The 12,239-nt window shown below is 40.3% G+C and overlaps 2 protein-coding genes across 2 annotated transcripts in view; both read right to left on the bottom strand.

Annotated features, from left to right (window-relative positions):
• Window positions 1-154: 154 nt before the first annotated feature.
• The window catches only part of LOC138938494 (uncharacterized), a 33,351-nt gene continuing 21,266 nt past the window's right edge, over window positions 155-12,239 (bottom strand). Inside the window, exons 14-19 of the mRNA XM_070305514.1 lie at window positions 12,132-12,212; window positions 11,553-12,051; window positions 3,444-7,862; window positions 1,916-2,096; window positions 1,678-1,809; window positions 155-685 (exon numbers count right to left, since the gene is read on the bottom strand). Coding sequence (XP_070161615.1) covers window positions 231-685; window positions 1,678-1,809; window positions 1,916-2,096; window positions 3,444-7,862; window positions 11,553-12,051; window positions 12,132-12,212 — 5,767 coding nt within the window. The 3' untranslated portion in view covers window positions 155-230. The remainder of the gene's footprint in view (window positions 686-1,677; window positions 1,810-1,915; window positions 2,097-3,443; window positions 7,863-11,552; window positions 12,052-12,131; window positions 12,213-12,239) is intronic.
• On the bottom strand, window positions 8,583-11,426 carry LOC138938898 (serine-rich adhesin for platelets-like). The gene has a single exon (XM_070306286.1). The coding sequence runs from the start codon at window positions 11,424-11,426 to the stop codon at window positions 8,583-8,585; it is 2,844 nt and encodes a 947-aa protein (XP_070162387.1).

Below are 12,239 nucleotides of genomic sequence, written 5' to 3'. Positions count from 1 at the left end.
TAAGATTATTTTGTATTCTATTCTATATTGTCCGAACTAGATGCAAGAAAAACGATTAAGAATTTAATTGCATCGACATTCTTAGTCAAATTAAATTTTACGATTTTTTTTTTTTTTTAAGTTGAATAGATTTACTTGAACAAAGAGAGCTCTAACAAGTGGCTTTAAATGCAATCGAGTCTGAGATAATCTTTTTATGTTAGACTCTCAAGTGAATTACTGAGCTTTGATTAATTCTTGCAACCGAGACCGGCGGACCAATTGCAGATACCGCCAATCGGATCAAAGGTCAGTTTGTCGGGACAAGTGTATTCGGTTCCGATCACCTGGCCATTCACCATACGCGCACAAGTGATGAACTTCTTACATGAGTACGGATGCGGAAAGTTGCCTTGGTCCAAGCAGCGTATGGTACCCTTACTCGTGAGGAAGAGCTTGCTATCAAGAAAAGACTTGCCGATAACGATCGGCGTCTCATCCTCGTAATAATCATAGTCGAGCACCGGCGGTCTTCTGGGTCTCGTGGTAGCGTTTACCGTGGGCCGCGCACTTTTCGTCTGGGATCTCTGACGGTTCCTGAAGTCTGCATTGTATCTCGAGATCGTCCTGTCGATCGTCGGATTTGTTCTAGGCGCTACGGTGGTGCTTATCTTGCGCCTTGCGGCGTCCCTTAACGCCGTTCGACCTAATTGTGTGGAACCTGATTAGTCTTTGCCGCTTAGACGTAAATTTACCAAGGGTAAGCGGGTCACGTCGATGAGACTGATTCCCAGAGTGAGAGAGCGCGACGAAGTAGAAAAAGTGAGATTCATTAGTGAAATGTCAATCAATTGAATAATGATAGTCAGCGGCTGCGTAGAAGCTGAAGGACGAAGGAATCGAGAGTATCTCAACAACTTTGTAAGGGATGTCAAAAGCACGTGCGTAAGATCGTGCTGACAATTCTGCCGATTTAGAATGAATATTGAAGTACTAGCAAGTGGTACGAAACAGTTATTCCTGAGAAGATCGATATTTTAATCGATCAACGATTTAAAGTCAGCCGAAGGATTTACGTCGTGTATTGTTCATTCTGTCGATAGCATGAATTCAATGATTAGTGTTTAATTCGCTTAGCAAAGCAAATGATGAACATGGCCGAGAGAAAAAAAGAGAAAAATAGAAGGAAACAAGAATAATGGTGCATAAAAGTTGCACGATTATATTAGTATGTAAATTGAGTATTGGTCAATGACAAATGAAGAAAAAATTCTGCGTATAAATTATGAGATTGTAATAGAGGCAAAAACACAGTAAAAAGATTGAAGACAGATGTTTGAAGCAAATATCATGAGGGAGACATGAACGCGATGAATGAATTAGTCGATCGAGATGAAGACGTTATTGAAGACTTCTTATTTAAAAAAAAAAAAAAAAACGATCTCTTCTATGATCATCGTCATATTTTGACATGAGTTGGCAATTTTACAGGAGATTATCGGGATCGTCGTTAAACAGAGACTGTTATCAGAAGTGATCCAAGAGAAGAAGCCGGCTGTGTTGAGATGAATCGAGTACTGTTAGTTAAAACGCAAGCTATTCCGTCGAAAGAATAAGGCTCGCAATATAATGATATGATACTTTAAATTAGAAGAATTAAATAATCGGATGGCGTACTCTCTAGCAAGTATAATGTACCAGTGTCCGACGACGACGATTGCGGTGGGTCCGCTAGGGTCACTGCGAATTCTTGAGCGCGGATAGTTTGATCGGACACATCCGTCTTTTGATCGTTTAGGACGACGGCCGATCCGGTATCCTCGAACGCGTCTAAAAAAAAGAAATGTTGAAAGGAATTCTCGAAAAACGGAAAAGTAAGCCTAAAAGATATAAAAATAAAACCAATTATGCTATTATATTTTTTTTATGAACCTACCGACGAGGTCTATCCTCGATGAGAAGGTGGTCTCGATTGGTTTACCGTTTCGATAAATAGCCACTGTGCTCGGAAAGGTGTTAATTAGCGGAGCGGCCGTTGTCGACTGTGTCGGTTTTCTGTATCTATTAGAGATTCCTGATTTGTGACCAATGGATCCACCGTTCTTTAAAGAATTTACCTGTTGGAATAATAATTGATTTTCTACATATATTACAAATTGATTTTCTCTATATACTATAAATAGTGCAAAGCGCAGCAGAGATAAATTAATTCTTGATTATATGAATCGCTTATGAATGCACACACGTGTGATATAAATGTGTTTGCAATTTCGTACGAAGCAAGAAGAAATAGAATTGAGAAAATCTCGAGATTATCTCAGACAACACAAATAATTAAAATATTCTCTTCTAAACATTTTTAAAAAATTCAAATTTCATCCTTATTAACGAGAATATATATATATATATATATATATATATATTTTTAAAATTATTTATATCACACACAATCTTTATATCTTCGAGACTTTTAGGTATTTTAATATTGTAATATACTTCAAGCATTTTTTAGACATATAAAATTTATAATCTTTTAGTTATTATTAAAAGTGTCTAACAAATTTTTAAATCTTTTCAAAACATTTTTTTTTTCAAATATCTTTTCAAACATCTTTTTGTTTCCAATTTTTCTTGGAATTTCTGTGTTGTTTGAAATGTTTCGCACATGTTAAGATATATTAATTACTAATTTAAGCGTTAAAATATGTTCAAGATAATGTATCAGAAAAAGTGAAATCTAGACGCTCGCGCAAAAACGCGCGGTACATCTTTTGGAAAGGAATTTGTTAATTTCTAATGAAATTATAAAAAGAACTAGAAGCACGGATGAAAATGTTCCTGTTTCGTTGACATTTCAGAGTGTTTGCTCAGAGAGAAAGATCAGGCTTCCAAACTCGTGTTCCGTATTTAACCCGGAAGTAAAGAATGTTTCTAAAAACCAGAGAAGGGAGAGCATCTTCGTAGATAGACAATGCGATGATGACGTAGCAGCATATGTAAAGAATGATCATATAATATCTCGTTTCACAAAAGATATTTTGGTTAGATCCAGCGAGTGATCGATGATCGAGAGATCTTGTCAGGTAGGTATTCAAGAAAGCCATTAAGTTAGGAATAGTTATAACCGATTCCTTCCGTATTAGTCGATCGAGAAGATAGTTCGTTGGCCGATGTAGTATATCAATTAGGCACCGGAAGCAGATTCAGAAGAGGAGAATGTTACATTGATTAAAAGATATCTTCAGTCAGGCGATTTTGTTCAAGCAAAGACATTAAGGCAATGATGGTCTTTCTGTATTTGCGACAGGATTATGCTTCGAGAGATCTTTCGGTTAGCGGCGAAAAGAGGCGGTGGCGGCGTTTTTCGTTTCGTTTTCGCTTTAATTAAAGCAACATGCGATTGGTCAAGGAACTACAGTATGTTATCAAGGCAAAGCGAGTCTTCAACATAAAACTGCACTGACCTCGAGCGAGGGCTGATCAGTGTCCTTGGCCAGAACAAACGTCTCCGTAGTTTGCGGTTCCTCGATGTCTTCCAGCCGTTCGATTGTCGCCTCCTTTTTTCCGTTAAAATGCGTTAACATTTTTTCTCGATTAGAAAAGTTATCATCTATATGGAGGTTACTCGAAAAATTTTTATCGAAATGCGCCCTTGTTTCTTCAGCTATCGAGTCTTTTTCCTCGAACTTGGATTCGATGTTTTTTCTTGTCTCTTCTTCGTCGAACAGATTGATATTTGTGTGAAAATTACTTGAAAAGCTACCTTGAAGATCTATATCTGTAGAATCAGAATCCGTCTCTATAGCTGTTGAGTTTTTTTCCTCAGATTTGGGTTTAATACTCTTCAATACAACTCTCATTCTTCTTCGATTCTTGTATTTAAAGGGAAAATTTTGACCGTTTCTAAGATTATGTGAAAAAACGTCTCGAAGACTTTCATCAGTAGAATAAGAATGTGCACTGGTTTCTTCGGTCTTCGCTTTCTCCTCTTCGAATTTAGGTCTAACTCTCTTTAACACAATTCTCATTCTTCTTCTTGTTTCCTTTTCGTCAGAAAAATTTTTATTTGTGTTAAGATTATTTGAAAGATTATTTTGAAGGTTTTTTCCGATAATATTCGTATTTGTTTCTTCAATTGTGGAATTATTTTTTTTAGATTTAGGTCGGACACTCTTCAGTAAAACTCTCATTTTCCTTCCTGTACGTCCTTTATCGGAAATATTCTTGTTTGCATAAAAATTTGTTGAAAAATTGTCTTGAAAATTTTTATCAACAGAATCAGAATCTTCTCTCGCTTCTTCGATTGGATTCTTTTCCTCGGATTTAGGTTGAATACTCTTTAATACAACCCTGATTCTTTCTCTCTTATTTTCTTGTTCGGGAAAGTTTTTGCTCATACGAAGATCACTTTGAAAATTACTTGAAAGAGTTTCATTGACTGAATCAGGATCGGCACTGGTTTTGCTCATTGCAAGGTTTTCTTGAGACTGAGATTTTATCCTTTTTAATACATCTTTTCGTTCTTTTTCGACATTTCCATTCTCACGATGAACTTTCTCATGATGCATTTCATTCTCATTGTCAGTCTCATTGTCAGTAGCGGTAGGTTCTTGTAAAGTAGTGATCTCCTCTTTCTCCATTCTTTCCCTGACTCTCTTCGATATAATTCTCATTCTTTTTCTTACATTTCTCGTTCGATTATATGCAACGTGATCCTCAGTGATATTCTGAACAACGACAGTATTCTCGTCGGATCTGATAGTACTATTGATCGGTTCAAAGTTAGCTCTCATTCTCCTCTGCACGATTCTTCTTCTGCGATTTTCCTCAATCACTCTCGAAGTATAGCCAGGAGGTCTTCGCGGTCGCCCGCGATATAACGTGACTCGATGCAGAGGATGTTGATTAATTGTTTGCTGTACTGCAGATCTTCCGATCCAATTGTTCGTCCGATTTACGATGCGACGTCTGGAGGTTTTCTGACCAACTTGATCATCGAGTTTCGAAGTTCGATCTTGTTTTCGACTTTGTATAGTCCTTGAAGCTGTCTTCATTTTTGGAGTCGCAGACTCTTTACTCGTGGTTTGTACAGAACTCGGTTCATAAATGCCCGTGGTTTGAATTGTGGTATTTGTCGCGACCAATTCATCATAAGTAGCGGAAAGTGTCGATTTTTCTACAGTTGCTATATTAGTAACCGGTGTTATGATTGAAAAGAGAGTTGAGGGAGTTTGCGTAACCATCGATGTCACAGAATTCTCGCTCGTTTGATCCGAGAAAACAATAGTCGACAACATCTCGGAATTGGTACTAGGAAGAGATCTCGAAATGACGGTCGAGGTAAATATCGGGGAAGTTTCAAACGTCGTGGGAATTTCAGTAGTTTGGATAAACTCTGCAGTTGCCGTGACGGCTGATACTTCTGAATTGCTGCTAATATTAAAAACATTCGAATTGAGATGTGTCGTGGTAGATTCGATTGTTAAAGTCGTAGGCACAGCTGAGATTTTATCTGCGCTTGTAACGGAATCTTTGGATGAAATTACAGAAATAGTTTGAGGTAAACTTGTAGTTGTCGAAATGTTAGTGATTGCGAAAGTAGACGGAATGTTTACATTTGCAGACGTAATTACATCAGGGTCACTAATCGTCGGAATAACTACAGTTGTAGGTATTGTCGTAGTTAACATATTTGTCACAGTTACAGCATCTGCATCCGCAAGATTACTCGTTGTCGCAGGTATAGTTGAATGCGTAGAAGAAATAATTGACGATGGGGTAGTAATAGCAGGGATCATGGTAGTTGGTGAGATAACAAATGCGGTATTATTTGTAATTGTAGTTTCAATTTCGGTACTTGTAGTTGCAGACGTAGTTATGATCGTAGGATCAATGGCAATTTCCTGCTTATTCGTAGCTGTTGGAATCGCGACTACGGAATCTGCGATTGTCGAAGTAGTTTCGATTCCTGTACTAATTGTAATTGCGGGTACAGTAGTAACTGCAGAATCAGTCACAATTGCGTTCGTATTTGTATTTATCGGAATATCAGTTAGGGAATAATTTGTAATTGTTGAAGTAATTTTATCTTCGGCGCTTATAGTTGCGGGTACAATCATATTTGCAAAATCAGTCGAATAATTTGCAATTGGAGAAGTTATTTCAATGCCAATACTCGTAATCGTGGATGTAATTACAGAATCATTTACGATTGCGTGCGTACTCGCAGTTGTTGGAACAACAGCTACGAAATAATTTGCAGTCATAGAAACTGGAATTTCAATTCCAGCACTTTTAATCGCGGATTTAGTCGTGATTGTGGCTTGATCATTTGCAACTATGGGAGCATTTGCAACAGCGACAGTCGATGATGGTGTGGTCATAATTATAGATTCATTTGCGGTTGAAGGCATCGCAGTTACGCTTGTAAAATCATCAGAGATCATTGAAATAATTGTGGAATTATTCGTTATTGAAGCGATTTTTCTGATTGGAGAAGTCGCTGCAATTATCGAGTTTGTTAAAGTAATTGCTGTTTCTGCACTTGTGCGATCTATCGAATCTTCGGTCATCGAACCGTCAGTTAAATACGCAAGATCGCTATCTAAATTTTCGGGAGATATCGTAGATTCAGACATAATTAATGGTGTTGTCGGTACCGTTGAAATCGCAGCGAGTTTACGCTTTCCTGAAGTCAATGTCGAAGGGATCTCAGAAGTTGCAGAAGCGCTTTTAAAGATATTTGTTGCGGTGCGAGGAGAAGCAGCCTCGTCGAATCGTCTCTCGACTTCCTTCATCGACGAAACAGCAGTCCTGTTTTGTTTTCTGGTCACTATACGTTTACCCGTCCACAAAGGAATGCTAGCCTCTTTGTATTTGCTTATGGCGATGGCGATTCTTCGTTTTGTCGACGTTATCGGCGAAACGGCATAAACATCAGAAAGAGGTGTCGTATTATAATCGAAATTACGTAGTGATTTTCCTCTTTTAGACATAGGTCTACCGACAGGAATTGTAATCGTATCGGGCTCTGTATAAGTCGAAGGATTCTCGGCGCTGTCAGAATTCTCCGAAGAGATCACCAAAGAATCGAACGTGGAAAATTTCTCTTCACGATCGTCAACGCCTTTGGTTTTAATAATATCATTTACATTGTCGTTGAAAGTATTGAGTGCTAATTCATTCTGATCGTTACGAGTGACTTCGTCGGTTACAATATCATTTATATTATCGTCGGGTCTTGGTTCGTTTTGATTATTATAAGTGACAGTGACGGTCTCGTCGGTCGTAGAAATGTCGGCAGTTAAAGCGGTTTCCGTCTGCCATTCAATGAAACTATCGATCGTCGTGTAAGGCGACGTAAAGTCATTCGCCAATGTTGATGATAATGGATCCTTCTCGCTTCTAGTAACGTAAAAGCCACGCATCAGCGGACTGGAAGTCAAACTGACGAGAGGAATGCCGCGCATCGTTGTCGGTCTCAGATACATCGAAGTTGAAGATTTCTTTCGTCTATCCTCGTCTCCCTGAATAACAGAGACATTTGTGATCAGAGCTCGTTCCTCAAGAGTGACATCTGTACTCTTTGGAGTGCGAGATCTCTCTTTGTTTTCCGAAGCTTGCCGCAGCCATGAGTCGCCGGTCTCTTCTTTAATTATGTCTCTAGCTGATTGCTCTCTTTCACCACTTCGCGACTCGTTCGTCCCTCGGAACGAAACTTCTTCGACGTTCTGCCGGCTAATATCGTTGTCCACATCGTTATGCAGCAAGTGCAAGAGTGCAGACGATGGCGTCGTAGCAATATGATCGTCATAATAGTAAGTCGTCGGATAACCAATTAGTTCCTTCAGGGTCGGCAATCTGAGAGGTTTCGAATCGGCGACCTGAAAAAATCAGAACAAGGCAACACGCTTTAATGCGAGAATCCTCAGGGATCTCTTTCGTCCTTTTTGCCTTCTTAATATATTTTTTTCTTTGTTATCTCCTTCTGTTCTCTGTCTTTCTGTCTTTCTATGTGTGAGCTGCACCAGTTTTGAAGGAGAAAAGAAGGAACATGAAGATAGGAGCTCTTTGGTTATCTATTTAAGCGCCGTGAATGTGTCTCGCTTGCTGCGTTAATTCGGATGATAAGGAGTCATCCTGGGTCATCGATAGCATTTAGTGATGATTGTACTTGCGGTAAGTAGCAGTACAAGTAGTACATAAATAGTAGTACATCATCGAGAGAGTTATCAGAGGACTTAGTCAAGGTTCCTCTAAGAGACATAAGCGGATGAAAAAGTGCTTGTTATGATTCGTCGTTATTGGTGATGAAATAATGATGCGTGAAGATTATTCGGTCGTCGGTCATCGTGAGCTAACGAGTTCTTCCGATCATAATGGCATTTGTTTAATGTATTCATCTCTCATAGAGCGATCTTAAACATGATTAATGTTTGTAAAATGCTATATACATTAATTTCTAGTGCAAAAGTCTATTGATTTTCAATCGTTTTCGTCGAATAAACCAACGATTGCGACGGATTTCTCTTATTTAATTTAATGGCTGTTTTTATATACATTGTCGACACCGGTTGCAACGATAATTGATAATGACACTCTTATTATTTTACGGAGCTCTTGCCAGTGACCAAATTACTGAACACCGACTCGATTTCAATGGTCGAAGGCTCTTGGGACTCCGTGGTGAATCGATTATCATAATAATAACTGAACTCGCCCTCGATTGGCAGAGTGGACCGTTCGATGCTCTGACGTATCTCGTTAAGAGATTCGTCATCAAGTTCCGTCACCGAGACCAATGAGGGGGTCGTCGAAGAGAATTGGTCCGCAGATATCTTTGTGTTCGACGTAAGCGACGAATATTTAGTCTTGATGAGAATCTTCTGCCGTTCCGTGGTGCCAGATTCTGTCACAGAGGTTACCAATCGAGTGACCGATGGCTTGGCCGTCGTGACGCTCGTGTAATCCGGATCGACCAGATTTTGCGAGTCGAAAGGATCGTTGCTCTTTGGCGTCTTAAGCGATTGCTGTTTTCGATAAAAGGCATCGGCGACATAATCGAATTTTCTCGCCGGGATCAGAGTTTCCGTGACCGTCATTTCCGTACTAGTCGACGACGGACGTTTCGAGTACAAACGCGTTCTAAAATATTGCCAGGTACTCGTGGGTTCCGGACTCAAAGATGTTGGTTCCTCATCAGTTTTGATGGTGTCACGGTTTTGAAGCTTGTAACGGGTTCGCGGTTGCCGGAAACTGGATTGTCTCAGCCTAGTTTCTTTGGTTTCCGGCGTCTCTTCGGATTCTTCGGGCGCGGAATCTAACGAATGATATCGTTTGGGCGATAAAGCCTCTTCGGGATCAAAGGGTCTCTTCAAAATTACGGGAATCTTATATCGTGGTCGAATCTCTGATTTGCTTGTAGTAATCGAAATCGATTGATACGTAGTGTCTTCTATTCCTGCGACTTTACGATCATCGATATCCTCGATACGAATAGAAGCATTGCTTATCTGGCTTCTTGACGAAGCTGTAGTATAATTTTTCCAGAATTCTGCAAAATTATCCGAAAGAGCATCCGTAGAAACCGATTTATTCTTCAGGATTGTATCTTCCGCAACCTCCTGTCTAATCAAGTCGCGAGATCTGTTATTTATATCCTGCTTTTCCTCCTGATATTTAAGATCATCGCGTAGTATATTAGTAGTGGTAGAAGAAATTGGATGACGTCGAATGAATAAATTATTTCTGCGTCTCGAGAGAACCTCAAGGTTACTGTTTTCCGTTGACGATAACACGGGAGGATATCGGTTAGTCGCATTCGTTCCCGAAGACAACACATGATTCTTGCGAATAAATTTCGGACGCGCGTATCTCGACTCGAAGCTCGGCCTTGAAGACGAATCCGATTCCGTGGATAGTTCTGTTGTCATTTGCACAAGAGTGGAATCTGGTTCCGGTGTGGACAGTGTAGTGATAATTTGCGTAGACAAGTTCTCAGGGTCTTTAGGTACCAATGTTTCTTCTAAAAATGTGCTACTTTCAGTATTATCGATCGTAGCTGTCGCCAACGTTGATTCTATCGTAGTAGCTTCGACATTTATTTCACTCGTCGATTGATATTCTTCATCGGCATATGTATTAATCGTTGATATAGCAGCGCTGCTGAAGAAATCGGTAGCTTCTTCGTTCGAGATTGTCGTAGTTTCCGCCGTGGGAGTCTCCAAAATAATCTTCGTGAAACCGTCAAGATTGTAATCGGTGGATAAGGTGGCTTCTGTGATAATTAGAGTCGAGTCTTGCATTTCTTTCGTGAATCCTGTAGCAACCGGCAATTCTTCAGCATCCTTATTCAACGAAATAACTTCTGTCTGATCAGTAACGAGCGTCGATTTTTCATCATCCTCGCTATCTCCTATTGGAGTTGTCGATTCTGAAAGAAGACTCGAATCTTCTAACGCTTCTTCTTCGAGAAAAACTTCGGTTGATATCGGCGATGAGATATCCTGAAGCGGACGTTTTCGCTTTATCACTTTTCGTCTGCGAAATATTTCAGGTCTTTTTTCTTCTTCTGCTTCAACAGTATTGTTCGATGATATTGGTCTCCTTTTCAGAATAACTTTGCGTCTCCTCGGCGCTTCCGACGTACTTTCTGCGTGTTCGGTGACGATTATTACCAAGTTAGGATTAAATTCGTAAGTTTCGATGCGGGCGGTCGTTGTGGCGACAGCGTCATTAGATCGATCACTCGTATAATCGACCTTATTGTTGCTGGAAGCAGTCGTGATGTCGATTAATGCAACCGGTTTTACCTGATCGACGTACGTTGGTTTGATGGTGTTGGATTCAACAGCGGAATCAACTATAGTAGCTTCTTCTTGATCAACGATATTTATCAAATCGTTTTTGTCAATTTTGTCGCCCTCCGCGATAGTAGTTAATTCTAGAACATTTGACGCGATCTGCTTCTGATATGATTCAATATTTACTTTTTGCAATGGTTCTTGCACATTGTTTCTCTTTTTTGTCTGCTTTGTCCTATTGTACAACTCGCGGTTGACGGTTGGCCTTTTAAAGACTTTGATGTTCGTTACATTATCACTCTCTCCATCGCTGCTCTCAGATCGCGAATGAAGCGATGAGTTTCTTTTGCGACTATCCTGAGTTATCCTGACTATTGGACTGTCATCCAATTCATTGGCTTTAATAGATTCCGTGCTGCTAACTCTGTTGGGTCTTCGAAATTTTCTCCTGCTATCACTGTCGATAGTAATTGTACTGACGGTCGTCGAAATCGTCGTTTTGCCTCTTTCTCTGTACCTAGGACTTGGAACGGAATTCGTAAAAACATCTTTTGTCCTCGATCTCGACGTCGGCGAGGTAAATCTGCTGGATCCTCTACTGCGCGATCTACTCGGATCTTTGCTCTTAAACGTGGAAGTCTCCATTCGTGGAGCGTCCACCTGCTCCACCGATTCGTCCTCGGCAATTCGCTTAGGCGGTCTCGTCCTTGATCGAACTCGCCCCAGAAACGGACTGGACGGACGCGTGGAATTACGCGACGTTATACTCACCTTGGATCTACTCGACGGGCCGCTCGTTGTTGTCGTCGTCGTTGCTTCTGATGAGCTAAATCTTCGTCTAGTAAAGCCGAATGGTCGCGGCTGCGAAACCGTGGCGATCGTGGACCTACTTGCAGATGCTGTCGTCGTCTTTGTCGTCGTCGTTGACGAAGTAGTCGCCGGCAATGTCGTGAACAAGATTTCCGTCGCCGAATCTTCTACCAGTTTCATTGAATCCGTAGTGGAACCAGTGTTGTCCACTTTAGGGCTGACGCTAGATGGATTTTCCAGCGGTTCGACACTGATCACGGTGATGACTTCGGTAGAGGTCGAAGTGGTCGTCGTGGGTGTCGTCGACGAGAAAGTGGTTGTACTATCTATTGTACTAGCTTGTCCTTCTGGGTATTCTTCCAGCTTTGCTGGCAAAGTGGTTATCTCCAATGAAGATACGCTGGATAAATTTTCCGGACTTTTCGAAGCAATGCCTCTAAACCTTTGTATGTTGGTGTATCTAAAAGATTTCAGAAATAATGTGAACCGTATAGTGATACGAAAAGTGTTATGATAAAAAGAAATGTAGTGTACAGGAACCTAGAATTGATCGTTGACAAAGCGTCGTTTTTCTCCGTTGATAGATTCACGCCTGCTAAATCATCTCCCTTATCCGAGTTCCTGAAATTATAATAAAGAGATAAATAT

Source organism: Polyergus mexicanus, unplaced genomic scaffold (assembly GCF_030449975.1).
Source record: "Polyergus mexicanus isolate NDT 795.1 unplaced genomic scaffold, iyPolMexi1.0 SCAF_1, whole genome shotgun sequence".
Taxonomy (NCBI): Eukaryota; Metazoa; Arthropoda; class Insecta; order Hymenoptera; family Formicidae; genus Polyergus; species Polyergus mexicanus.
This window is presented reverse-complemented; position numbering and strand designations above follow the sequence as displayed.

Excerpts from the sequence above, each read along its gene's own strand:
- LOC138938898 (XM_070306286.1), bottom strand. The coding sequence starts at position 11,426 with ATGGAGACTTCCACGTTTAAGAGCAAAGATCCGAGTAGATCGCGCAGT.